The 26,619-nt window shown below is 46.2% G+C and overlaps 1 protein-coding gene and 2 long non-coding RNA genes across 3 annotated transcripts in view; 2 read left to right on the top strand and 1 right to left on the bottom strand.

Annotated features, from left to right (window-relative positions):
• The first annotated feature begins 3,781 nt into the window (after positions 1-3,781).
• Positions 3,782-6,164, top strand: LOC106979317 (uncharacterized). Its single transcript, XR_001430929.3, has 3 exons — positions 3,782-5,242; positions 5,435-5,679; positions 6,011-6,164. It is a non-coding gene; the product is annotated as an uncharacterized LOC106979317 (long non-coding RNA).
• Positions 5,399-15,635, bottom strand: LOC128314323 (uncharacterized). The gene is made up of 3 exons (XR_008295835.1): positions 14,781-15,635; positions 13,351-13,457; positions 5,399-7,288 (listed from the first exon to the last, which is right to left on the bottom strand). It is a non-coding gene; the product is annotated as an uncharacterized LOC128314323 (long non-coding RNA).
• The window catches only part of CENPU (centromere protein U), a 41,060-nt gene continuing 27,440 nt past the window's right edge, over positions 13,000-26,619 (top strand). Inside the window, exons 1-4 of the mRNA XM_027077113.2 lie at positions 13,000-13,303; positions 16,289-16,337; positions 17,674-17,791; positions 21,265-21,370. Coding sequence (XP_026932914.2) covers positions 13,263-13,303; positions 16,289-16,337; positions 17,674-17,791; positions 21,265-21,370 — 314 coding nt within the window. The 5' untranslated portion in view covers positions 13,000-13,262. The remainder of the gene's footprint in view (positions 13,304-16,288; positions 16,338-17,673; positions 17,792-21,264; positions 21,371-26,619) is intronic.

The raw sequence follows: 26,619 nt of genomic DNA, 5'->3' as shown, positions 1-26,619 counted from the left end.
AGATCATGACCTGAGCCAAAGTCGGACGCTTAACTGACTGGAACCACCCAGGCGCCCCCAGTTAATTTTTTTTTTTAATGTTTTATTTATTTATTTTGAGAGTCCTAAGCAGGCTCCACACTGTCATCACATAGCCCAACATGGGCTTGATCCCATGAACCGTGAGATCCTGACCTGAGCCGAAGTCAGACGCTTAACCAACGGAGCCACCCAGGCGCCCCTCGTCGTAGTCATTTTCAAGCCTACGGTTCAGAGACATCAGGTGCGTTCACATTGTTGTGCGGCCATCAGCGCCATCTGTCCACAGAACTCTTTCATCCTGCAAAAGCGAAACTCTACTCATTAAACACTAGCTTCCATCCCCCCCTCTCCCCAGCCTCCGACCACCAATCTACTGGCTGTCGCCATGAATTTGACCCTAGGTAAATCCTACGGTGTAGCTGTCCTTTGGGACTGGTTTTTCCACTGTTCGCAATATCCTTAAGGTCGTACCATGTGTCAGGATTTCCTTCCTTTCTAAGGCTGAGGAATACCCCATTGTGTGCACAGACCACGTTTTCTTTATCCGTTCGTTTGTTGAAGGATATTTGAGTCGCTCGTACCTTTTAGCTATTGAGAATAACGTTGCTGGGAGCGTGTTTTAGTCCCTGCTTTCCATTCTGGTGGGTATTTACCTAGAAGTGCCATCGCTGGATTATAGGGTAGTTCTGTGCTTAAGTTTTGAGGAATTAACATACTGTTTTCCCCAGCGGCTGCACTGACCGTCTCACTGGCAATGTACGGAGATTCCAGTTTCTCCGCATCCTGTCTGTAAACATCCTCTCTTGTTGGTTTCTGTGTTTTTCATAGTGCGCATCCTAGTGGGTGTGAAGAGCTATCTCATCATGGTTTCGCTGAGCATTTCTGTGATGATTAGTCAGGGTGAGCACCCCTTCCTGTGCTTATTGGTTGTTTGTCCATCTTCCTTGGAGAAATGCCTCTTCACGTCCTTTGCCCTTTTTTTTTCTTCTTTTTTTTACAAGTTGGGTTGTTTGTGTGTTTTATTGAGCTCTGGGAGTTCTAACCGCCTTTCGATTCTTACCTTTCATGGTGCTCTGTTGGGGGTCCGTGCCTGTTCAACGGCAGTAGATATCCAGTGGCACTCCATCCCACAAATCAAAACTAGACCTCGAAAGCCCTGTGGTCTGTGTCTCAAACCCAGCCAGAAGAGAAGAGAGGGGCTTGACTTGGAATGAGGCAGTCTTTTCTTCCGTCCAGATGCCCTGGGGGTTAAGCTTCTTTCAAGAATAGCCAAAGGGGCGACGAGGTGATTCAGTCGGTTGAGCGTCCAGCTCTTGATCCTGTCGCAGGTCATGATCCCAGCCGGGGTTGTGGGATCGAGCCCTGTGTTGGTCTCCATGCTGAGCGTGGAGACTGCTTAAGATTCTCTCCCTCTCTCTCTCCCTCTCTGTCTCTCTCTCCCTCCCTCCCTCCTTCCCTCTCTGTCTCTCTCTCCCTCCCACCCTCTATTCCTTTCCCCTGTGCATGCTCTCTCTGAAACAAAACAACACAACAGCCAGAGAGCAGGAGTCTCCCCTGTAGAGCCCTAGCGAGGAGGTGTGAGTAGGGCAGAAATGCTAAACCACTTAGCGCTTTAGTGGCTGTGCCCTCCCGGCTCCTCCTGCCCCCCCCTGCAGGCCCCAGCTGTGACCCACCCTCACTCTAGATCTAAACTCAGAAAAGCAGTTTGTTTTTAAGTATATTTGGCACTTGGTAAATATTTTTGCCCCACTCCCACATTTCAGATTACTTGGAATAATAATAATAACTAAAATGCTTTGGACGTCGTCGCCCCGTGCCAGGCACGATTCTTGGCATTTTTACACAGATGACCCACTTTACATTACAACCCCTGGAGCCAAATGCTACCGTTGTCCCCAGTTTACAACGAGGAAATCTAAGCACACAGATAATGTGATCAGTGTCCCACGCCCAGACGGCATGGACTCCGTCTGGCTCCGGACCCAAGCTTTCAACCCCACGCCATGGATGTTTCTTCTTGTCTTAGACCGTGAACTTCCTGATGAGACTTGCCGGCGGAGTTATTCCTCAGTGCCAGTAGTTCTGCCTCGAAGCTTCGGTACAGATGGTTTCGATTCCTGCCCTGTGATGATCGTTCTTTGTCCTGGCAAGAGCTAACACCACCTCCCAGAGTTTTGTTCTGGTTTTACGGCTTCTCAGAAATTAGAGTTGCTCTCTGTGATGTTGGTAACCCCAAATCCACCAAGGACTAAAAGTTTCCTAGAGCCAGCCGCTCTGTTTGAGGAAGAAGATACGTGGAAAGCTGGGTCACAGGCCAACGGCAGGTTCATGAGGTCCCTCAGAAGTTCTAGAAACCCTCCTCAGTAACAGCTGCAGGGGCTGTGGATTTGGTACGGCCAGTGTGCCCGCCAGTGTGCATTCCTTACTGACGTCCCCATTCAGTCCTCACAAACCCCTGTTAGGCAGGGGGTGAGTCCACAGTTATGTGTTTACCCTCAGCTAAGGGCCAGGCCCAGTTCTGTGCTGTGGGGACACAGCAGTGAGCTCAGCAGACAGGATCCTCGCCCTGACGAGGCTCCCTGTGTAACAGAGATGGACGGACACACAGGAAACAAAAAAGCAAACACAAGAATTCAGATTGGGATGGTGCTCTGACGAAAACAATTGCTAGAGGATTGGGGAGGGGACCAGAGGCCTGTTTTAAGTGTTGCGGTCAGACGAGGTCCCTTTGAGGAGGTGACTGTGGGGGATGATCGGAAGAAGGAGGAGGGGAACCAGCCTTGCAAGGTTTGGGGAAGGAGGTCAAAAAGCAGAAACCGTGAGTGCAAAGGTCCTGAGGTGAGAAAGAGCCCGATGCATCCCAGGGCCCAAAAGAAAGTGAGTAAGGCTAGAGCATCATAAGCAAGGGAAAGTGTAGTACTGGGGAACAGTTAGAGATGAAGGAGGGCCAAGTTAGCAGGCCTCGCGGCCCAGGAAGGAATCTGGATTTTACCCTGGGTTCAGGAGGAAACCAAAGAGGTGTCTGAGGCAAGGAGTTACCCTCCCTGAGTTCCCCTTCTCAAAGACCACTCCTGGAGACCGTGTGAGGACAGCATAGGGCATGGTGGCTTGAACCAGGTTGGTGGCAGCCGAGACAGAGGAGGAAAGGGCGGGGGGAGGACCGCGCGTGGGGACCTGGGGGAGCGGAGGTTTCAGGATGTGAGCGCAGGGGGGTGGACGTGCACCCGCCCTCACCGAGCTGGGAAGACTCGCATCGGTTTTGGGGGGAGGGAGTCAGGGGTCGAATTTGGACCGTTTCTATTGGAGGTGGCTGCCCGACCAGCATGTGAAGACAGGAGTGTGCGGCCCAGAAGACAGTGAGGCGGGAGATAACACACTGGCAAGCCAACAGCGCACAGAAGGTGAAAGAGACTCGGCCGGGGACCCTGGGGGACCAGAAAACCTGGATGCGAACCAGAGGAGGTCTAAGACAGAACCGGCCTCGCCTATTTGAAAGGGAATTAAGGAGCCAGCAGTGGGGACTGAGAATGGCCTACCGTGGAAGAAGGTGGGAAACCAAAGATGGGGTGTCCCAGAAGCCAAGAGAGAAAAGGTTCGGGGAGGAAGGGGATCAGTTATGTCATATGCTATCAAAAGGTAGGGGACAGAGGAACGTCTGCTGATTCCACAGTGGTGGCCACCGTGGACATAAGCGTTCCAGCAGGGCAGAAAGGGCAGAAGCCGGGGGGTGGGGGGCGGGCGGTGGGGACAGGGGCTCCGGGGAAGTCCGGGAGATCAGCTAACTACTCCTGAGTTTTCCGACTGCAAGACCTCTCTGCCTCGGTCAACTTTTTTGCTGTCCCTCCCCCTCCCTGGTGTGATGCCCATCACTGTGTCAGACAAGTCTCCTTCATTAGACAGTCCTCAGGTATAGCTAACCTCTCCATTGTAAATGGAGAGTTGGCAGCTTAGTTCATGTCACAAGGTGGAGGCGGGCAGATGCCATCGACTCTGGAATTTTCGTCCACGTTTCCAGTGATCTTTTCCTTTCTTGGCAGCAGAAGCAGGAGAGAAGTCTGCCAGTCTGTCCCAATTGCCAGGCAGGGCAGGAGGACAGAGGGCAGAAGGCCTTAGGGCTGTAGACCGAGCGTCCCTCCCATCCCTCCACCTCCAGCCCCCTCTGCATGTATCACGGGAAGTGGCCATTCCTCCGTCCTCGGCCGGAGCAGCCTCAGCGCCCAGAGCCGAGAAAGCGCAGCCCCTGTTACCACGTGAGTCTGCAGATGTGAGGTCCCCGAGGGCAGCCCTTTCTCCACGGGGTCCTGGAGGAGATGCCCAAATCTGAACTCCCTCCTTCGCTCAGCACGAGTCACGGGGAAATCGACCCACCTTACCCTTTAGCCATTATTTGGCATTTAAAAAAAAAATCCACATTTTTCCTTTTTGACTTTTAACTTCTCACTGTCGGCCTGCTGAAATGGTAGGCGTCTTGCTGGCTCAATTCTGCTTCTCGGCACTGTTCTTAAGGTACAGAGATGTTCTGTTCTTGGCCAGACGCAGGGTTTTGTTTTTGGGTAAGTACAAGTTCTTAGCCACTCACTTTTGTTGAGATTTTTCATGGGGGTGGGGAGGGGAATGTCAGCGTTCCCTAAGAGAAATTGTCCTTGCTAAATACTGAAGCTGCTGCATTTTCCCCCAAGAGCTCTGGGCAGGCTCCCTGCTTTGCATGTGGCCAAAGTCGGAGGGTAAGTCCTGAGAGCAGCAGCGGGGCCCTGCCACAGGGGCACCTAAGCCCCAGGCACAGTCCGGGACACGTGTGAAGTGTGTGTGAAACCGGTTTGCTCACATTCTGCGTTGGGCAACATCTGCAGCCTGTGCACACACAGAGGGACTCTCCCTTAAGAGTCTTGTGCTTTCCCACACCCACTGATAACGCCTTCCCCACCCTGCTGCACTCCCGACAGCTCCCCCGGCACCCCTCCCCCGCCCTCCCCCCCCCCACCCCGCCAGGTGGTGCACCCAGGAGGGATTCCAGGGCCGCCACTGTCTTGCTGAGGCTTTCTCCTATCATCTGTTGGATGTGTCCACTCCCCCTTTCCTGCTGCCCAGAGTGGCAGCTGTCTTCCACTGGGACCACTGCACTGGCCTCTTCGCTGGCCTCCTGCCTCCTTGTCTCTGTGTGGGTCTCTACTGACTCACCCTGTTTTCCTCTGCTTTGCAGCAAGGATGATTTTTCTAACTCGTAAGTCTTATCGTGTGGTTGCCCCGTTTAAACCTTCAGAAAGTTCCTGTTGCTCCCAAGTCTGAACTGCTTAAAAGACTTAGAGGAGGCCTTCTCAGACTTCACTGTGCCTCAGATGCCCTGGGGATCTTAAAATGCAGATGCGGATTCAACATGTTGGGCGCTGGGCCTAAAATTGTGCGTTTTGAATAGGCTCCCCAGGGGATGCCAGCGCTGCTGGTCTGTGCAGAACATTTTGAGGAGGAAGGAACTGGAGGACCCCTGCTGATGTCCCTAGCCTCGTCTTCTGCTGCCTCCCCAACTCTGCTCCAGCCACGCTGAACTTGTGCTAGCTTCCAGAATACGTCACATGCTCGCTCACCACTGGGCCTTTGCACATGCTCTGTCTCCCTAGAGCACGCTTACCCTGGCCTACCTGGCTCCTGCTCCTATTCCAGGTAAACTGTAGATCCCACTTCCTCTGGGAAGCCTTCTCCCATTCTCCAAGCCTAGGAAATAAAGAGCCTGGCATGTTTGCGGCCTGGCAATGGTGTGAGGTGGAGAGGGAGGGTGGTTGGTAGTGATTTTCTTTATGCTAAGTGACAAGGTTAAAGGGGTGAGCAGGCTGCCCTGTGAGAACAGGGTGGCAGCCAGAGGGTAGGGGTAGCTGTTTACTCTTACAGAAGGTTCCAGAAAGAAGGTTTTTGTGTCACCTGGGGGTTGGAGAGGGAAGTACGTCTGGCGTGAGGTTGTCTGGCTGATGGTGCTCTGGCTCTTTTCCTTTCTCAGCTGAGCAGTGAAGGATCCCTGAGGTAAGGACTCCAGTTGCCCTGAACTCTGTGAACAAGGTCAGCTGCACAACTGTGTGTCCTCAGGCCACCCAAAAGTCGTGTCAGAGAGCAGGGACATTAAAAGGATGAGAACTGTTTTCAGAAACTTCTTTTTCTTCTTCTTTTTTTTTGGGGGGGGGGGCACAGCTTGAGAGTGAATCATAGAGACAAAGAAAGTTTCTACTGTAGAGATTTTAGTTCTCTTAATTTTCTTACCAAAATCTCTTCCTCTGGGGTGTTGTTTTGTTTTCTCTTTCTCACTTGTGCGCTCATGTGTCCCTTTCGCAAGTTTGAGTCATAAAACGAATTCCTCTGCAGGTTGGAATCAGCTATTGCTTGGCCAGAGAAATCCTGGACTTTGCTGGAATGGTCCTGCCAGGCTTCCTGCACCAGACGCAGCCCTGCAGGGAGCTGGGAATGGAATCTGAAACATGTGACGTTGCAGGTCATGATGCAGTGGTCAGGCATGTGATCTCAGTTTGGCTGCGGGCAGTGCCAGTTAGGTCTAGAAAAAGTAGGACGTTGGTTGCACGGCAAATAAGTTCAGTAGTGGGTATCAGAGCCAAGGAAACGTCCGAGAGCTTGTGACACACAGAGGGATCGAACGTCATCGCAGTTCGCGGCAATGGAAAATTCTTTCTGCCCCCCCAACTGAAAAATATACCGCGTACTACTTCCTTTCTGAATTTTATTTCCTCTTTGTCATAAAGGGAACGTCCAAGCCGAGGTCTCCTCCTTCTTGGCCCTGGCCTTGCCCCGCGGGACGTTTTCAGTTCGTTTCGCAGCGTCATTGTTACAGATGGTGAGCAGTTGGTCTGTTTACCACAGATAACGACCTTAGTTTCTTCCCAAAGAGAGCTGCCAAGTTCAGTGGGTTATTCCTGTGCACCCAGTAATTAGTAGGTGCTGCAGGAAGTTAAAAAAAAAAACAGAAGGGAAATTTGAGAAAGAAATTATTTCCTTTATTTTCTTTCCCACACGAGAATATCATACCCTTTGCCTTCAGGGAGACTTAAAGGCATGAGCTTGACGTATAAGAAAGGATAATGCACATGACAAGGAAAAATGAGTTGAGCAACAGGTAGTTCAGAGACATAGCCTTACTAATCTTGAACAGACTTTGAACCAGAAAATGTGAACTCTGGTCTCCAATTACATCTTCAAACCTCCAGTCCTGGTCTTCATCTGCCCTCTGGTGGCCACGGTTCTGAACAGGAAATTCCACAGAAGAGCTCCCCTGAAAGAAAGCGGAGGCCCAGTAAGAAATGGTAAGCATGTGTGTATGTATGGATATGGACGTATATGTAAGTGTATATGTAAGTATATATGTAAGCGTATACATAAATGTATATGAATACTCCACATTCTTTACCTCTTACCTTCATGGTAAACCTGTAAGGTAAATAATAATATTCTCACTTAAAAATCAAGCTAATAGGGGCACCTGGGCAGCCCAGTTCAAGCCCTGTGTCGGGCTCTGTGCTGACAGCTCAGAGCCTGGAGCCTCCTTCAGATTCTGTGTCTCCCTCTCTCTCTCTCTCTGCCCCTCCCCTGCTCGCACTCTGTCTCTCTCTGTCTCTCAAAAATAAATAAAGAAATGAAAATCAAACTAATAATTCCAAAACATGAAGTTAATATATACATCAACCCATTTCATGGGGAAGATATATTTCCACAGAGGAGTGTCTGTGCCCAAGCATTCAGTTCATCCCGAGGTCCGAGATGTTTTGTAGTTCTTTATTTTTTACATCTGTATTATAAAAGCAATCGTTGTGGTGGGGTTTTTTGGTTGTTTTTTTTGTTTTATCAAACTTTTTTTTTCTTTTTAGGGAGAGAATGGGAGCAGAGTAGAGGGGTTGGGGTGGGGAGAGAGAGAAAGAGAGGGAGAATCTTAAGCAGTTCCACACTGAGTGTGGAGCTCAGTGCAGGGCTTGATCCCACAACCCAGAGATCATGACCTGAGCCGAAACCAAGAGTTGGATGCTCAACCTGCTGCGCCACCCAGGTGCTCCAATAGTGGTGGGGTTTTTTTCACTGTCCAAACATGAAAGTGTGTTACATCACGCTCCTCCCACCGTGATGTCCTCCAGAATTTCTGCAATCACCTGTCCTCTGCTATCCCCCAGCACCCTCTGGTTGTTCACAATGCCCAGGCTACTTACAGGGCTCCAGACCTTCCTCCCTCCACTCCTGTGTGTTTAGCCCTCTTCCCACACCCATGCTTCACCCGTCCTGGCCACTGTCCCTAATTCTTCCCAACCTCCCTAGGTACGCTAAGATTACAAGGTTGTTGACTTTAACGAGCATTCACAAAGGGTTAACGGCGATGGAAAGAGTGCACACAATGCACGCATCTGACGATAGAAAATACGGTAGAAGCTTGGATTGCGGATAACTTGTGGCTGGGAGTGTTCCGCAAGATGAGCAAACATTTCTCATAAATTTTCACTTGATAAATGAGCGATGTCTTGTAATATGAGTAGTACGAGACGCCGGATGTCACATGATCACAACCGAGCCAATGGTTCCTCTCTCTCTCTCTCTCTCTCTCTCTTTCTCTCTCTATCTCACACGTGTGCGCTGTGGGACTGTGGGTGATCATCTCCCACGCTTGCATGCTTGGTCTCAGGCTGTGGTGTTTGCAGAAATCAGTGATCTTTCAGAACATTGGAAGGTGCCCACAACTGGCACTTGTGTATTTTATGTCACTTCCAAGCACCTATGGACAGTCCCTTGTTTTTCCATCCAAGAGTAAGCTTAGGAATGCTTTGCTTCCTTCTAGGTCAGGCTGCCTGCAGATATAGACCCTTTCCTTTGCTGTCTTATTGCCAGTTACATGAAATACAGTAAATGACAAGAGTTTATTAATACTGCATTGCAGTCAACATCCGTTAGTGATAGTGAAAATCTCCTACACAATAACCCTCCTGTGTCTTGTCTCTCTCACACCAGCCATGAAGTTTGCAAACAGAAGTGCAGGTTAATTTGTTTATTTTTCTTTATATTTTGTATTTTCTTTGTTATATTGTATTGTATTTCAGTACTGTAATCATTTTTATATGAATATTTTTGGGTTGTGTAATGAATCATCCGAATTTCCATTATTTCCTGTGGGAAAATTCGCTTTGATATACAAGTGCTTTGGATTATAAGCATGTTTCCAGAATGAATTATGCTCGCAAACCAAGGTTTTCCTGTATTGATGGGCAACGGCTTCCTGAAAAAGTAATCTGCCATTGTCTTCGTAGTTTCCCAGTGACCGCATCTTCCCTTGGCTGCAACCTCTCTGATCTGCTGGGCTTTTCTTTTTCCCTTTACTGGTCCTTCTCGCCTCTCGAGCCGCTGGCCTCCAGCCCCCACACTTCTGATACTTGTCTTAGGCCTTCGCGTTCACTTTCTTCCACCCAGACCGGGCTCTACACCGGGCTTTATGCATTCAGATGCTCATGAAGGTGTTCTGGTCTCCGCCCCAGCGGGACGAAAAACCACAGAAACTTCGAAATTGCCATCTTAGGCAAGGCTCCCTCCCAACCTCTGACCACAGCAACTGGGAGTCTTGTCCATGTTATAGCATTACTTGCTTCATCATACCACGCGCACCCCAGAGAGCCTGGAATCCGCCCCCTTTCCTCTCCCCTTTCCTCACCCAATTTGAGAATCACTGCTCGCATCTGACAGTTTAACCGAGAAGGCAGCATGAGGGAGTGGAACCAATGTGTTTGGTATTAGAACACCTAGGCTGAAATCCTGCCTTCCCTATGACAGATGAGCTCTGCAACCAACCGTGGGCAAGTTTCTGCAGGGGAATTGGAATTGCCTGTCTCCACAGCATCCATTTCCTGCTTTCCCAATTTCCAACCCCTACCCACCACCCCAATCCCAATAGGAATCCATGTGGTTCCGGGAAGTTTGTGAGTGTATTCCAGTTCTTTGACCCCAGGAGTTGATCCAGAGGTTGTTTTTTTGTTAATGTTTTTGGGTCAAGGTTATAATCCCCAGTTGCTTGGTCAAACACAAGTCTAGATGTTGCTGGAAAGGGTTTTTTGTGTTTTTTTTTTTTTTAGATGTGATTACTATTTATTTTTTTTTAATTTTTTTTTTAACGTTTATTTATTTTTGAGACACAGAGAGAGACAGGGCATGAACGGGGGAGGGGCAGAGAGAGGGAGACACAGAATCTGAAACAGGCTCCAGGCTCTGAGCTGTCAGCACAGAGCCCGACGCGGGGCTCGAACTCACGGACCGCGAGATCATGACCTGAACCAAAGTCAGCCGCTTAACCAACTGAGCCACCCAGGCGCCCCTTAAATGTGATTAATATTTAAATAAGTAGACTTTGAGTAAAGCAGATTATTCTCCACAATGTGGGTGAGCCTCACCCAATCAGTTGAAGGCCTTAAGAGCAAAGACTGGGATTTCCCAGTGATGAAAAAATTCTGCCTCAAGACTGCAGCCTAAAAATTCTGCCTGAGTTTCCAGCATGCTGTCCTGCAGAATTCAGACTCAAGGCTGCAACACCAACTCTTACCTGAATATATAGGCTGCTGGCCTGCCCTCTCCAGTTCAGATTTGCCAGCCTCCACAATCGTGTGAGATAATTCCCGAACACAAATCTCTCTCATGTAGATGTATATAAATATTCCATCCAGAGTGCTGAACCTCTTCCTGTATTAACAGTTGGGTACTTTATTTTTTAAATACGTATACGTGAGAGATTTATTTTATATTTATAAATATACATACATATACATATATATAGGCAGTGTGGGTGTGCACACGCCTCCTATTGGTTCTGTTTCCCTGGAGAACACTGACACATGTAGGTATGTCACCAAAACCCCGTTAAAGCTTAAGCTTTTTTCTGGGAATACTGGGACATAGCTACTCCCTTTGTTTTGAATGGTGGAGTCCTGATGTGAGATTTGGAACAGCTGCTAGGTGCAAGCTCTGGGCTCGGATCCTAAGATCTAATGCAGGCACTACCTCTTAGCACCTGTGGGACTGCTCCTTCGTTTCCTCGTATGCAAAGTGGGATTATAGTGCTCACCACATAGGGTTAGGGAAAGGTTTAAATGGTTTACTACTTAAAACAGTGCCTGGATCATAGTAAATGCTCAATAAACCCAAGTGTCGCTGCCAATGCTGCTGCTGATGTACACGGCCTGATAACAAGCTGATGTACAAGAAGGGCAAGAAAATGGCCCCGTCAGAGCCCTGACGGCTTCTCAGACCTCTAGGTCAAACTGTCGTCGCTGTCAAAGCCATCCTGCATCTGGGTTTTTCAGTGACATAAGCTCATAAACTCCTTTCATTTTTTTACACCTATTTGGGTTTAGTTTTTATTTCATATCCAGTGCTGAACATCTTCCCGTCTTCACTGTTGGGCAGTTTCTTTTTTCGGATCCACAAGTTTGAGACCCATGGCCCTTTTCCCAGAAAATGGAGCTACCTGTCGACTCTATTAAGAGTGACGAGTTTCAGTGGCTCCAGGAACCCCATTTCTAAACCCGTCAGCAGGGTGGTACCTTCAGTTCCTGAAAGGTGATTTATTCCCCTATGGCAACTGCCCAAATGATTCCTGGGTGAGGTGATTTCAGTGAGGAGGAATCAGGAAGGGACTGGGAATGATGAAAAGATGATGGTCTTAAGGGACATGCAAATGAAAAACATAATAGGATACCATTTCAACTCACTAGTTAGGTAAAAATGTAAAAGTCTTAAAAACTCTAAGTGTTGACATGTATATAGAGCTAAGGGGACTTTTATATACTGCCGATGGGGGATGTAAACTGTAATCTACAAAACAAGGTATAAAATTGGCATTATCACGTAAAGCTTAAAATGTCTTTATTCTGAGGCAATAATATTTCTACCAGGTCTATCCGTAGAGAACCTCTCAGATATGTGTCATATGAAACACTTATAAGAATGTTGGGCACTGCATTGTTGATCAGAGCAAAAAGACTGAAACAACCATACACAGGGGGATGGATAAATGAAATGTGGAGTCTTTACTTAAAGCATTCCAAAGACAATGAAAATGAATGAACTACAGCTACATGAATCGATGTGGCTAAATCTAAACATCATAGCTTTGATTAAGAGCACTTGCAAAGTACATACTAAATATCATTTATATAAAGTTGAGAAATACACAGTAATTAATACGTTCTTTAGGGATTTACCAAGGCTGGTGGAATGATCACGATTTATTTTCTAATGCAGTGGTGAGTACATGGGTGTTTCTGCTTGTCTTTACGTTATACATGTTATATTCTTTTGTATGCATGAAATATGTTCTTTTTATTGTGATAAGATCTGCATAACATCAACTTTAGCTTTTTAACCATTTTCAACTGTACACTTTAGCGGCATGCACTTAGGTCCAGGCACGTTGTTACACAACCATCCCCTACTATCCATCTCCAGAACTTTCCGTGATCCCAAACTGTGCTTTTGGCATCACAGCCACGAAATCATTGCCAAACTCAAGGTCATTAAGTATCTTTGCTCTGTTTTCTCCTTAAAGTTGCATCATTTTCCTTTTTAAGTCTAGGTCTTTGACCCATTTTAAGTTCATTTTTATTTATAGTGTGGTAAAGGCCCAACATTCTTTCGCAGAATAAATTTGTAAACAGAAGAATCGGAGAATACTAGCTCCAGAAAGGGCCCTTCCCATTTACAATGAGGAAACTAGAGTAGAGGTGAAAATAACAGGCCGAGCTCACACAGCTGGCTAAAGGGCAGCAGCAGAGTCAAATCCTGCCTTGTTGGCGATGCATCGTTCTCACTGCCCAGGAGCCTAAGCGCCGGGAGCGCCCACCCGGGTTTGGACCGGGTACCCACAGAAGCACCGCGCTGCCTGGTTTCAGCTCCGGCTCCTCCCGTTCCCCGCCCCCTGGGCGGGCCCCTACGGCTCCGGAACTGCCGAGTTTAGGAAAACGGGCGCGGGCGCGGGGAAAAGCCCGGCTAACTATTGACGTCTCAGGGACCATCAGCAATTGGTTGGAAGGCGCTGACTCCAGATCCGCTTTCCTACAATCCCAGCCGGGATTTCTCAGGCGCTCCAGGACCGGGAGGACCCGCGGGATTAAACGGTCCGGGGCGGGGCGGGGCGTGCGCGCAGGCTCGGTCCAGATTGACCGCTTGGGGCGGCGCGCGGTTTGGCGGGATTTTTCTGGCTCCATTTACCCGCAGAGCCTTGAACTCGGATGGCTCCGTCGCGGCGGGTGCGGGGCCCGGGGCGCGGCGGGTAAGTACTTCGGTTCGTGCGGACGCAACCCGGGCACCGGCGTTTACCTCTTTCGCTTCCTGCCGCGTTTTGTGCCTCTCGGAGCTGTTCGTGCTGCGTAGCGAGGCTCCCTGGCTCTGCCCCTGCGGAACTCGCTCAGGGTCTCGTCTTCCACCTATAAAATGGGAATATTAGCCCCAAGTGCATAGGGTGGCCGCGAGATTTAAAGCAGTTACAGCTGAAAACTGCCTGGCGGGTGGAAGAGGTTAGCTTTGTGTGCGCGAGTGTAGGCTAAAGCAGGCTGGAAGTATTTTGAAACAAAATATCCAACAAATAACTCATTGAGCCGCCTCCTGCTTGCCAGACTTTACATTCTAGAAAGTTTGCCCTCTGGCTGGCGGTCAGGATTCTTATTTTCGAGACCCTGCCGTGTTTGTAACACGAACGTTAAAGCTGAACCAAATCTCTAGCCGGTGCACCAAGCTGTCGCTTGTTATTCTTAAAAAGGGGTCCAGGATGGGTCACGCAGTTTAGTCTTAATCAAAAAGGGCATGCATTTAAATATAGGCTGCCAAACTGCTCTCCAGAATGTTATTTTTTAAAATTTTTTAATGTTTTTATTTATTTTTGAGACAGAGCACGAGCAGGGGAGGGGCAGAGAGAGAGGGAGACACAGAATCCGAAGCAGGCTCCAGGCTCTGCGCTGTCAGCACAGACCCCGACGCGGGGCTCGAACTCACGGACTGTGAGATCATGACCTGAGCCGGAGTCGGCCGCTTAACCGACCGAGCCACCCAGCCGCCCCTGGAATGTTATTTTTAATGGATTTGTTGACAGTTGCCCTGCTGGCAGTGTCTTGAGCGCACCCGAAGGCCTGGTGTGGTCCTAGCTAAAGGGGTCTCTGCCTGCTATGGTGGGGACGCAAGGTCATACATACACATGTCCAGGAGTTCCTCCTGGGCTGTGGGAAGACTCCCTGTAGGAGGTGGCATTTGTGGATGCAGGGTGACAGCGGAATGCAAGCCAGGCAGAGCTTAGGGGAAAGCCTGGAGCAGGACAGAGCAGGGAGGTGGAATGAACTGAGACTAGACTGCTGTGGGGACTCTTGATGGTGGGGGAGAACCAAAGACTCTCCCAATGGAGAGTCCCACTCTCTCCATGTGTGTGTATACATACAACATTTTTGCCTTTGAGACTCTTGAAATCTGTTCATCCCTCTCCCCCAAACTCACTGGTGCACATCTACCAAAACTTTTCCATACGGTATCGCAGAGGTTTCCATCTTTGGAAACAGCACCTTGCTCCTACCCTTAGGGAAGGTGGAAACTTGACCTTTTTTTAAGCACAGAGGAGGCAAGAGCCAGGGGTCAAAGGAGGATAAGAAGTTCTGCAATCTGGTTTCTAGTCCTCTTTCTGTTACTTGGCTGTGTGACCTTTGATAAGTCACGTAACTTCTTTTTCCCGAACCCTGGAATCATAAATGCTGTAAAATGAGTACCTGGTCTACCTTCTTCTTTGGAACGGAGAATCAAATAAAGCAGTGGTCCTTAAAGTGTTTTTAGAAATGTGCATTTGTTAGAAACGCAGCAGCTCAGATCCCATCCCAGGTGGATGGAATCAGAATCTCTGGGGTGGGGCCAAGCAGTCTGTTGGAAGCCTTCCAGGTGATTCTGATGTCTTAAGTTTGAGAACCACCGCTCTAAAGAGTTCCACAGTTTTGTTTACTGTGACTCACAGTAATGATGTTTTACATCCCAATTAATACACACGTGTGCACCACACACTTCTAGAACAACAACAACAAAAAGGTTATGAAGATCAAACGTTCAATGCAATCTTACATTTTCTATTCTTTTGTATTTCCTTTTTGAAAATACAGAAGAAGATGTTGAGGGAAATTCTGGGGACGTGGGTAGAATTTGAATATGGACAGTAGATTATATGATCCTATTGGTGTTCATTTTCTTAATTGGGAAATGGTACTGTGGCAATGTGTGATAATGCTCTCTTGGGAAAGGCACACTGAATTATTTAGGGGTAAAGGTGCACGTTGTCTCTAGTCTACACAGAGGGCATATGAGACAACATGTGAACAGTAGGTGAACGTGGGTAGAGAATATACAGAATGTTCTTGAAATTCTAGCAAATAAAACATTACTCAACGAAATATTGATTCCGACACGCCGGACTGATTTTGCTTTCCACGAATGGTGCTTGCACAGCAAGTCGTAGAGTCAGAGAGTGAGTAATGGTATCGTACCCAAGTACCCCCAGTGCCGTCCTGCGATGCCTGGTGCACGGAGGATACACGGTACATGTTCACTGGAAATACTGTTCCCCCCCCCCCCCATTTCCAGTCTGTATTTTAGTCACTGTTGTTACATCTTGTTTACGCTTGTTGAAGATCTACAACTTTGTCCTTTTATCCCAGTGCCCAAGGGAGGGGCATTAGCAGTGGGAAGGGGAAAGCTGTGGATTTGAACTGCTGGAAATTTTGACGTGGGCGGCTTCTTGGCTGTGTGCCGCTTTGGGCAAATTTACTCTGCAGATGGGGTTCACTTCTACTTTATAGGACCGTTGGAGCTAAATGAGGAAATATACGTGCAAGAGCCAGGCACAAGCTAGAATGGGTGTCGGGTGCCTAGTAAATGCCAGCCTACTTCCCTTTTGCTCTATTCTGCTGAAACTGTCAGTCGCTACTATGACTTGTCTTCAGGGGAAAGGAAAATAGCAGGATGAAGAGTTTTCTGTGTCCCTGAGGGAGAGAGGTGTGCTATTTTATACACCGGTGATATGATTTGACCTGTAAAAAAAAAATGTGTGTGAGATACAGGTTCTGTTTTCCCAAAGGATTTTGCCATAACCTGACTTTCTCTGGGTGCTCACTCTCTGTGCAACTGATGACAATAATCTGGGGGAAAAAAATGCTTCGAAAGGGTTGTAAGTTATGGGGTTTCCCCAGTTATTTTAAATATTTCCTTTTTGTGTGTTTTTGCTGTTCGATAGTGTGAGATCTTCAAAGAACTCTATAGGAAAAACACATTCCACGAAAGATGTAAGTTATCGTCTCACTTTAATATAATTATCTCATAACTGACAATACGAAATGATGAACGTTTTGTGGGAAGCTTCGAGTCGCATAGACTTCACTCGGTGAGCTCAGTGTTCTATTGTAGTGAAAAGTGTATTCCTTTGCCTCCCATCTTTGCCAGTATGTTACAAAAAATGATCCCTGTTAACGTTTTGAATCTTTTTTTCTGGGCCTAGGTTGGTTTTATTTTCATTTGGATAATTGATATCCTGTAAAAATTTGTACAGCTTTCTGTATTTTGCTTTTTTCACTTAGCCATTTGGCTAAAGTCCGGCATACCTGGCACGGAATTCTTCAAGTTTTAAAGCTCTGCTCCCAGCCTGCCTTCGCTGGAAGTCCAAAGTGCCTGAGATGGATTTCTTAGCGTTCCTGACTTCTTTCTTTTCTTGGAAGGCAGCTGGAAGCTGGAGGCTGATTTGCATCTCAGAGGATGGGAAGGCCTGTCAGCTCCCCTTCTCTGGCATCCCACCCCCAAGTACTCCGTGACAGATTTTATAGTGAGGGTCTGTAAGTGGGAAAGTTTTTGTTTGGTCAATTTTACACCATCTCCTTTATATCTTCTAGAATTTCCTCATGTTTTCTTTTCTGTAAATGGCATCCTTCCCCATTTCCCAGAGCTGTGATGGATTTTTTTTCTCATTTTCTGTATGTTTTGGTCTTTCATGAAGATTTGGGGTAGTAAATGTCATGGGGCCTGTTAGTATATTGAACCATAAACCCTTGTCTCTTCTTTGGGAGTTTTTACCCATGTGTATCCTTATGAACTTTCAGGTGCGTGGGGGAGAGGGCCCATAGCTTCCCCTAGATCAGCAGTTGGCAAACTATGGCCCATGGGCCAAATCTGGCCTGCTCCCTGTTTTTGTACAACCCTGTGAGCTGAGAAAGATTTTTACCTTTCTGATTGGTTGGAATAAAATCAAAAGACAACTATCTCGTGATAGGTGAGAATGATACGAAATTCAAATTTCAGTATTCATAAATAAGGTTTTATTGCGACACAGCCATGCTTAATTCTTTCTGCAAGGTCACTGTCTGCTTTCAGACTGCAGTGGCTGAGTTGAGCAGTTGAAACAGATGCAAAGCCTACTATATTGAGTCTCTGGTCCTTGATAGAATTTAGCCAGCCCCTGTCTTGGTTTTTCAAAGGGGTCTGTTTCCCCCAACTCCCCCCTCAAAAAGTGTTAAGGATCATTTCTTTAGGCAGCAACGATAGCAGGATTATCCTTTCTAAATAAATCAACTTTGTAATGTTCCCGGTTGTTACAACTAATTCAATGACTTTGACTTTATTTACTTTTAGAAAGCTGGCCCAGAGCAGAAGCCTACTAATGTATTTGATTTTCCCGATAATTCTGGTATCTCCAGCATCAGCAGACTGGGTGAACATGAGAAAGATGAAGAACCTTATGAAATCTTCGGTTAGTATCTTAAATCTTCATCTTAAAAACTTTAACGTAGTTTATCCTAAAAACTTTGGGCTAGTTACTAATAAAAATATGCATCGGGCTCTGTGCTGACAGCTCGGAGCCTGGAGCCTGCTTCAGATTCTGTGTCTCCCTCTCTCCCTCCACCCCTCCCCCGCGCTCTCCCTCTGTCTCTTTTTCTATCAAAAATAAACATTAAAAAAATTTTTTTCTTAATATGGACATCTTTTCAGATTTTAAAAATCAGCTGTCTGCATATGACTGTAGTGTTCTGGGGAGTACTTAATATTTTGAGTTAATTTTTCTCACTTTTAAGTACATTAGAAGTAAGAACTCTTTTTTTTAAATTTTTTTTTCTTTATGTTTCATTATTTATTTTGAGAGAGAGGGAGAGAGAAACAGAGCACGAGCAGGAGAGGGGCAGAGAGAGAGGGAGACACAGGATCTGAAGCAGGCTTCAGGCTCAAACCCATGAACCATGAGATCATGACCTGATCCAAAGTTGGACACTTAACAGACTGAGCCGCCCAGGCACCCCATTAAGAAGTCTGTTAAACATTTATCAAAGTGGAACTCTTCTAGGAGCATTTGTCCACAAGCCAGTCCTAATAGGACACCTATTATAGTACTCTGTAGAAAGAGGAATATGAACTATACTTCTCACTCCATATGACCACTCAAACCATAGAGTGATTCAGTAAGAGGTTTTACTTAGAAGAGGGATAATTTTCCCTTTGCGGAAATACACAGAGGCAGAGGATGCTTTGGGAGAGCCAGGGGGAGAGCTCCATCTGTGTTTCTTGGAGTGTGAGGAAAGCAGGGCTGGCACCTGGTCCAGGTGGGACTGCTTCTGTTTACTTCACTGGCCACTTCAGAGGTCAAAAATGAGCAGAACTTGGGCACCTGGCTCAGTCGGTTAAGCGTCCGACTTCGGCTCAGGTCATGAATCTTGTCCGTGAGTTCGAGCCCGCATCCGGCTGTGTGCTGACAGCTCAGAGCCTGGAGCCTGCTTCGGATTCTGTGTCTCCCTCTCTGCTCCTCCCCTGTGCGCGCGCTCTCTCTCTCTCTCTCTCTGTCTCTTTCTCTCTCTCTCTCAAAAATAAATAGATTTAAAAAAATTTTAAAGAAAATACCTCCTTTTCAGTGGTACATTAGTGTGGCCCCCAAATTGCACAACCGTCACCATTGTCTGTTCCAGAACATCCTAAGCACCCTGGCAAGAAACTCTGTGCCTGTTGGCATTCAGTCCCCACCCGTCCTTCCCCCCCAGCCTCTGCCAGCCATACACCTCCTTCCTGTTTGTGCCTCTTCATACAAATGGAGTCCTACTCCGTGTTCATTTGTGACTGGCTTCTTGCATTTAGCAGAGTCTTTTCACGGTTCCTGTGTGCTGTAGCAGGCGTCATACTGCATTCCTAAAAAATGTTTTAGCTCCATAATCCGTTGTTTGTTTGTTTTAAATTTTTTTTTTAACGTTTTATTTATTTTTGAGACAGGGAGAGACAGAGCATGAACGGGGGAGGGGCAGAGAGAGAGGGAGACACAGAATCGGAAACAGGCTCCAGGTTCTGAGCTGTCAGCACAGAGCCCGACGCGGGGCTCAAACTCACAAACCATGAGATCGTAACCTGAGCTGAAGTCGGCCGCTTAACCAACGGAGCCACCCAGGCGCCCCTAACCATTTTTAAAAGTACATTTCTGTGGCATCACCACGCTCCCGTTGTCCTGCAGCTATCCTCCCCATCCCCCCAGAACCTCCCCTTGCCCCTAACTGAAAGTCTGTGCCCATTAAGCCACACCTCCTCATTCCCCACACCTCCCAGCCCAACTTTCTGTTTCTATAAATTTGACTGCTCTAGGTGCCTCCTTTGAGAGGAATCAGACGATATTTTTCCTCTTTTTTTCCACTTAATTATGTCTTCAGAGTCCCCCCGTGTTGTAGCCTGTGTCTGAGTTCTCCTTTTGAAACCGAGTAATATTCCATCCTGTGTGTATGTCCAATCATCTGGCAGTGAACGCTGGGGTTGCCTTTACCTTGTGACTATTGGGAATAATGCTGCCATACACACGGGTGTTCAAACATCCATGGGAGTCCCTGCTTTCACTTCTTGGCAGCACCTACGCGGAAGTAGAGTTGCTGGATATAAGGTAATTGTGTTCGCTTTTTTGAGGCCACCACATTCATTTTACATTTGCACTAGTAATACAGTTTCTCCACATCCTCACTTGGGGTTGTTTGTTTTGTTTTGTTTTTTGATGCTAGCCATCCAAATGGATGTGGAGTAGTATCTCATTGTGGCTTCGAGTTTTATTTCCCTAGTGACTAATGATGCTGACCATCTTTCTATGTGTCTCTTGGCCCATTTGTGTATTTGGAGCTGCCTATTCAAATCATTTATCCATTTTTTAAATTGGAGTATTCATCTTGTTAAAATTGGGGTATCTTTATGTGTTGAGGTGTGAGGGTCCAGTTTGTATGACTGGTTACACACGGAGATTCAGGATTGGTTTGTTTCTCTTTTACTCTTTGTGATGGGCAGTAGTGAATAAATCCCTTTGCCTAGTTGAGGGCAACACAGAGTATATTACTGATGTTAAAATTGTGCATGGACGTGTTCACTGCTTAAGCAACTGTCTGTCTGAACCCATGCCGTTTAATCCACACCATGGTGCTTACGCTGCCACTGCCGGACTAAAATTGCTAAAATTCAAACACAAGTGGTAGCTTGGCTCTTACCAGGCACCCCCCCCCCCACCCCCCACTTGCAGCAATTCAACTCTCCCATTCCTGGCCGCCTCCCACCCTCCCCCAGGCTCTCCCCTCTTGCCACCAGCCCAGCCCCAGCCCAGTGTGTTGAGGTCTCTCTTTTTACCTGAGTAGGTAGGAGTGTTCTGTTCCCCCCAGGGTCCTCTTCTGTGCCTTTCCACCAAGGCCATTTGGTCGCCCTCCCTTTCATCTTGCTTGCTGAAGTTAGCTCCTTGTGCTAGTGAAAGGCTCAACGGTGCAGGGGAAGAGAAGGAGGGAGAAGACTGGAACCCTTCCCCAGAGGGCCCCCTCCTCCCAGCTAGGAACTTGATGAGGTTCTAGAGTCCCGTGGGCCAAGCCCTGTAAGCCTCGGAGCTGATCACGAGTGTAGTGATCTCTCAAGTAGGGCCGTGATGCTCTGTCAGGTGAGGACTGAGAACATCAGGCTTCTTTAAATTTCTTTTATATCCTTAAAAAATTTCCAGATAGCATGTAAATACAGTAATACAGGTTACCACTGATAAATGCCCACGTATTTACGAATGAAATCGTTTAAATTTCTCATTGTTGAGGTGTGAGCGCAAGAACATTCGGGAAGGAAGTAGCCTGTGTAATTGGTAGCCATTAAAACTGAGGTCGCCGTTGTAAGGGAACAAACTTAAACGCTGCCCAAGCTGCCAGACTTTGAAAGTTGTACTTTAAAAAAAAACGTCTTTTGCAGACCCTCCTTTACACAGCACTGCTATATATGCTGATGAAGAAGAATTCTCCACACACTGTGGTTCACCCATCCCTTCAACTCCTGAAGGAAAAGAAGTGGAGAAAAGGTAAGCTTCTACTTTAAGCAGTTGTTTATTTGGGGTTAGTAGGATTTCCGAGGCGCGCTCTCAGGTAGAGACTTTTAAAACTAAAGCTCTTTAAAGATCTTTGGAGCCAACTTAGTTTTTCCTCAAGAGAACCGGTACATAAAAACTTATTTTCAAAAATTAACATTACTTATAATTAATTATAGGTACAACTTTCCCATCAAAGAAAACAGTCACGGGGATGTAATTACAGCATGGTGATAGAGGTGATACTGTGTTGTATGTTTGAAAGCTCTTAAGAGAGTAGATCTGGACAATTGTCACAAGAAGAAGAAAATTTGTAGCTCTGTTTAGTGACAGACGTTAACTAATTGTGGAGATCATTTTTCAGTATATACAAGTATCCAATCGTTATGTCGTACACCTGAAACTAACATATGTCCGCTATACCTCACTTATAAAAAATCCAGTTTAATTAAAAAATAGAGTCATTACAATTGACATTTAACTGATTATTCTAGAAAACATGCTCGTGAAGCTAGTTTAGCTTTAAGGTTAAGACGAGGGAGGGAAAGGATTTTTCAAGTTTTTATTTTAATTCGAATCACCTGGTTCTCATCACAGGTACCTTCCTTAATCCCATTACCATTTCCCCCCACCTCCTCTCTGGTAACCATCAGTTCTTCAGAGCTAAGATTCTGCTTCTTGGTTTGCCTCTCTCTCTCTCTCTCTCTCTCTCTCTCTCTCTCTCTCTCTCTCTCTCTTTTTTAAACCCTTTGCTCCTTTGTTTTGTTTCTGTATATATCATATGGGATTTGTCTTTCTCTGACTGACTGACTTTGCTTAGCATAATAGTCTCCAGCTCCATCCATGTCATTACAAATAGCAATATTTCATTCTTTTTTAATGGCTGAGTAATATTCCGTCGTATATATGTACCACCGCTTTATCCGTTCACAAATTGATGAACACTTGGGCCGCTTCCATAATTTGGCTAGTGTAACTAATGTTGCTATAAACATAGGGGTGCACGTACCCTTGGAATTAGGGTTTTTGCATTCTTTGTGTAAAAACTCAGTAGTGCAATTCCTGGATCATAGGGTAGTTCTATTTTGAACTTTTTGAGCAACCTCTGTACTGTCTTCCACAGTGGCTGCACCAGTTTGCATCCCCACCAACAGCGCGTGATGGTTACTTTCTCTCCACATCTTCACCAACACCCATTGTTTTTGGGTTGTTGATTTTGGCCATTCTGACAGGTGCGAGGTTTTGATTTGCATTTCCCTGAGGATAAGTGATGGTCGTCTTTTCATGTGTCTGTGGCCGTCTGGATGCCTTTTTAGAGAAATATCTGTTCATGTCTTCTGCCCAGTGTATAATTGGATTATTTGGGGTTTTTTTAGGTGCTGAGTTTTGTAAATGCTTTATACATCTTGGATGCTAACCCTTTTTCAGATATGTTATTTGCAAAATTCTCCCATTCTGTAGGTGGCCTTTTCGTTTTGTTGACTTTTTCCTTTGCTCTGCAGAACCTTTTTGTTATAATGAAGCCCCATCAGTTTATTTTTGCTTTTGGTTCCCTTGCCTCAGGAGACCTGCCTAAAAAAAAGTTGCTATGGCTAATGCCAAATGTTACTCCCTGTGCTGTCTCCTAGGATTTTTATGGTTTCAGGTCTCACAGTTAGGTCTTTCATCAATTTTATTTTTGTGTATGGTGCAAGAAAGTGGTCCAGTTGTCCCAGCACCATTTGCTGAAGAGACTGTCCTTTTCCCATTGGATATTCTTTCCTGCTTTGTCAAAGACTTAGTGACCATAGGGTTGTGGGTTTGTTTCTGGGTTTTCTATTCTGTTGACCTGTGTGTCTATTTTTGTGCAGTCCCATAGTGGCATATTACACACTACGGCTTTGTAATATAACTTAAAGTCCAGAGTTGTGATGACTCCAAGCTTTGCTTTTGTTTTTCAAGGTTGCTTTGGCTATTTGGGGTCTTTTGTGGTTACATACACGTTTTAGGATTGTTTGTTCTAGTTCTGTGAAAAATACTGTTGGGGCAGCTGGGTGGCTCAGTCAGTTAAGCATCTAACTCTTGATTTCAGCTCAGGTAATGATCTCACAGTTCATGGGATCAAGCCCTGCGTTGGGCTCTACACTGACAACGTGGAGCCTGCTTGAGATTCTCTCTCTCCCTCTCTCTCTGCCCATCTGCTGCTTGTATTCTAAGTAAATAAATAAACATTTAAAAAAATGCTGTTGGTATTTTGATAGGGATTGCATTGAATGTATAGATTGCTTTGGGTAGTGTAGACATTTTAACAATATTTGTTCTTCCAGTCCATGAACATGGAATGTTTTTCCATTTCTTTGTGTTGTCTTCAATGTCTTTCATCAGTGTTTTATAGTTTTCAGAGTACAGGTCTTTTATGCCAGTGATTAGATTTATTCTTAGGCGTCTTATTGTTTTGGGTGCAGTTGTAAATAGGACTTATTCCTTCATTTCTCTTTCTTCTGCTTCATCATTGGTGTATAGAGATGCAACAGATTTCTGTGCATTAATTTTGTATCTTGCAACTTCACTGAATTCATTTATCAGTTCTAGCCGTGTTTTGATGGAGTCTTTTGGGTTTTCTACATAGAGTATCTTGTCTGTAAAGAGTCGCTTCTTCCTTATGAGGATTTCTTTCTTTTTGTTGTCTGATTGCTGTGGCTAGTACTTCTAGTACTATGTTGAATAAAAGTGGTGAGAGGGAACATCCCTGTCTTGTTCCTGATCCTAGGGGAATAGCTGAATTTTTTACCATCGAGTATGTTAGCTGTGGGTTTTTCATATATGCCCTTTATTATGATAAGTTCCCTGTAAACCTACTTTGTTGAGGGTTTTTATCATGAATGGATGTTGTACTTTGTCAAATGCTTTTTCTGCTTCTATTGAAATAACCTTATGGTTCTTATCCTTTTATTGATGTGTTGTGTCACATTTATTTGTGAATATTAAACCACCCTTACAGCCCAGAAATAAATCCGACTTGATTGTGGTGAACGATTTTTTTTTTTAACGTGTTGTTGGATTCAGTTTGCTAGTATTTTGTGGAGGATTTTGCATCTGTGTTCATCAGAGATATTGGCCTGTAGTTCTCTTTTTTTGTGGTGTCTTTATCTGGTTTTGGTATCAGGATAATGCTGGCCTCCTAGAATGGATTTGGAAGTTTTCCTTCCTTTTCTGTTTTTTGGAATAGTTTAAAAAGAAAACAATTCTTTTTTTTTTTTTTTTAATTTTTTTTAATGTTTATTTTTGAGACAGAGACAGAGCACGAGTGGGGGAGGGGCAGAGAGAGAGAGGGAGACACAGAATCTGAAACAGGCTCCAGGCTCTGAGCTGTCAGCACAGAGCCCAACGTGGGGCTTGAACCCAAGAACCGTGAGATCATGACCTGAGCTGAAATCAGACACTTAACCGACTGAGCCACCCAGGCGCCCCATAAAAGAAAACAATTCTATGCATTGGCCTGTTTTAGATACCTCATATAGGTGGAATAATACAGTATTTATTTGTCCCTCTGTAACTGGCTTATTTCCCTCAGCATTTTAATATCAAGTTCTTAAATATGTACCACCTCAGGGCCTTTGCATGTACCATCTCAGGTGCCCAGATTGCTCTTCTGTAGGCCTTCTGTAAGGCTTGCTCCTATGCTTCCTTTTAGATTTCAGATGTCACCATATCATAGCAATCCACTCTGCTGCCTCATAGAAAATATCACCTTTCTCCATCAGTATATTTTCTTTACTCTGATCTTTTTCTCATAGCATTCACCTCTACCAAGCCAATATTTTATGTTCATTTTTTAATTTTTTTGTAATGTTTGTTTATTTTTGGGAGCGAGAGAGAGAGAGAGCGTTGAGTGGGGGAAGGGCAGAGAGAGAGGGAGACACAGAATCCGAAGCAGGCTCCAGGCTCCAAGCTGTCAGCACAGAGCCCGATGCAGGGATTGAACTCACGAACTGTGAGATCATGAGCTGAAGTCGGACGCTTAACTGACTGAGCCACCCAGGCGCCCCTATGTTCATTTTTTTTTTTTTTAATTTTTTTTTTTCAACGTTTATTTATTTTTGGGACAGAGAGAGACAGAGCATGAACGGGGGAGGGGCAGAGAGAGAGGGAGACACAGAATCGGAAACAGGCTCCAGGCTCTGAGCCATCAGCCCAGAGCCCGACGTGGGGCTCGAACTCACGGACCATGAGATCGTGACCTGGCTGAGGTCGGACGCTTAACTGACTGCACCACCCAGGCGCCCCTCTATGTTCATTTTTTAATTTGTTCATTGTCTCTCCCCAATAGGAGTAGCTTAAAAAGCAGAACTTTGTTCTGTTCCCTGCTGTTCCTCGGGTGCCTAGAACACCACCTGGCACGCAGTAGGCATTCAGTGAATATTTGAATCCCTTTGTTCGTGAGGTGTAAGTGCAGTGCCCTGGTTAAGGCAACTGGCCCTCAACCTCTTGTGCTGGTTCAGGTCCTCGTTAGGCCACTTCTAAGGTATTGGGCCTGGGGCCAGACCTTTAACTTCTTAATTCCTTCATCTGGAAAGTAAAGTAGTAGTACAATCTACGTCATGGATTGTTTAAGATGAATTTATCCTCTCAAGCTCTTAAAACCGGTTGGTACATAGTAAACTTTCAAATATGAGCTCTTATTATTTGTATTTTGTCAGCATTCATTGAGCACCGCCCACATGCCTGGCGCTGTGTGAGGCTCTCGGTTTATAGTAATAACTCAGAGTGGACATAATCCTTGTTGTCCTGGAGCTTATGGAACAGTAGATATTACTGAAGGATCCCTGATGAATCTCACGGGGAAGCGGGTGACGCTGTGATGTGGAATCGGGTTGCTGGGGTGGGGGAGGAGTGAATGTTCCATGGAGGTGAAATGGTAGGCACAAAGGCCCCGTGGTGGCAGGGAGCAGAGGGCGTCTGTGGGACTGAAAAGAGCTGGGGTGACTCGGGGTATGGAGACTGAAGAGGGGAGCACACTGCAAGATAGTAATTACTTTGTCACGGATGGTAAAGCGTGCTGGTTGTCCGCCCCAGTGTCTTCCCCTCCTTCCTCAGTGACAGCACATTTGATGTTAGCCGAGCACGTGGCTGTCAGAATGAAGAGTGGATCTCCTAGCTTCTCTTGCCCCTAAGGTGTCTTCGTGACTGAATTTTTGCAGCTTCCATAAGTGTCTTTATAGGGAGGATTATGCCCTTCTTTGCTCCTTCCTTCTTCCTTATGG

Source organism: Acinonyx jubatus, chromosome B1 (assembly GCF_027475565.1).
Source record: "Acinonyx jubatus isolate Ajub_Pintada_27869175 chromosome B1, VMU_Ajub_asm_v1.0, whole genome shotgun sequence".
NCBI lineage: Eukaryota > Metazoa > Chordata > Mammalia > Carnivora > Felidae > Acinonyx > Acinonyx jubatus.
Note: the sequence above shows the minus strand (reverse complement) of the source record. Positions and strands in the feature narration are given on the sequence as shown.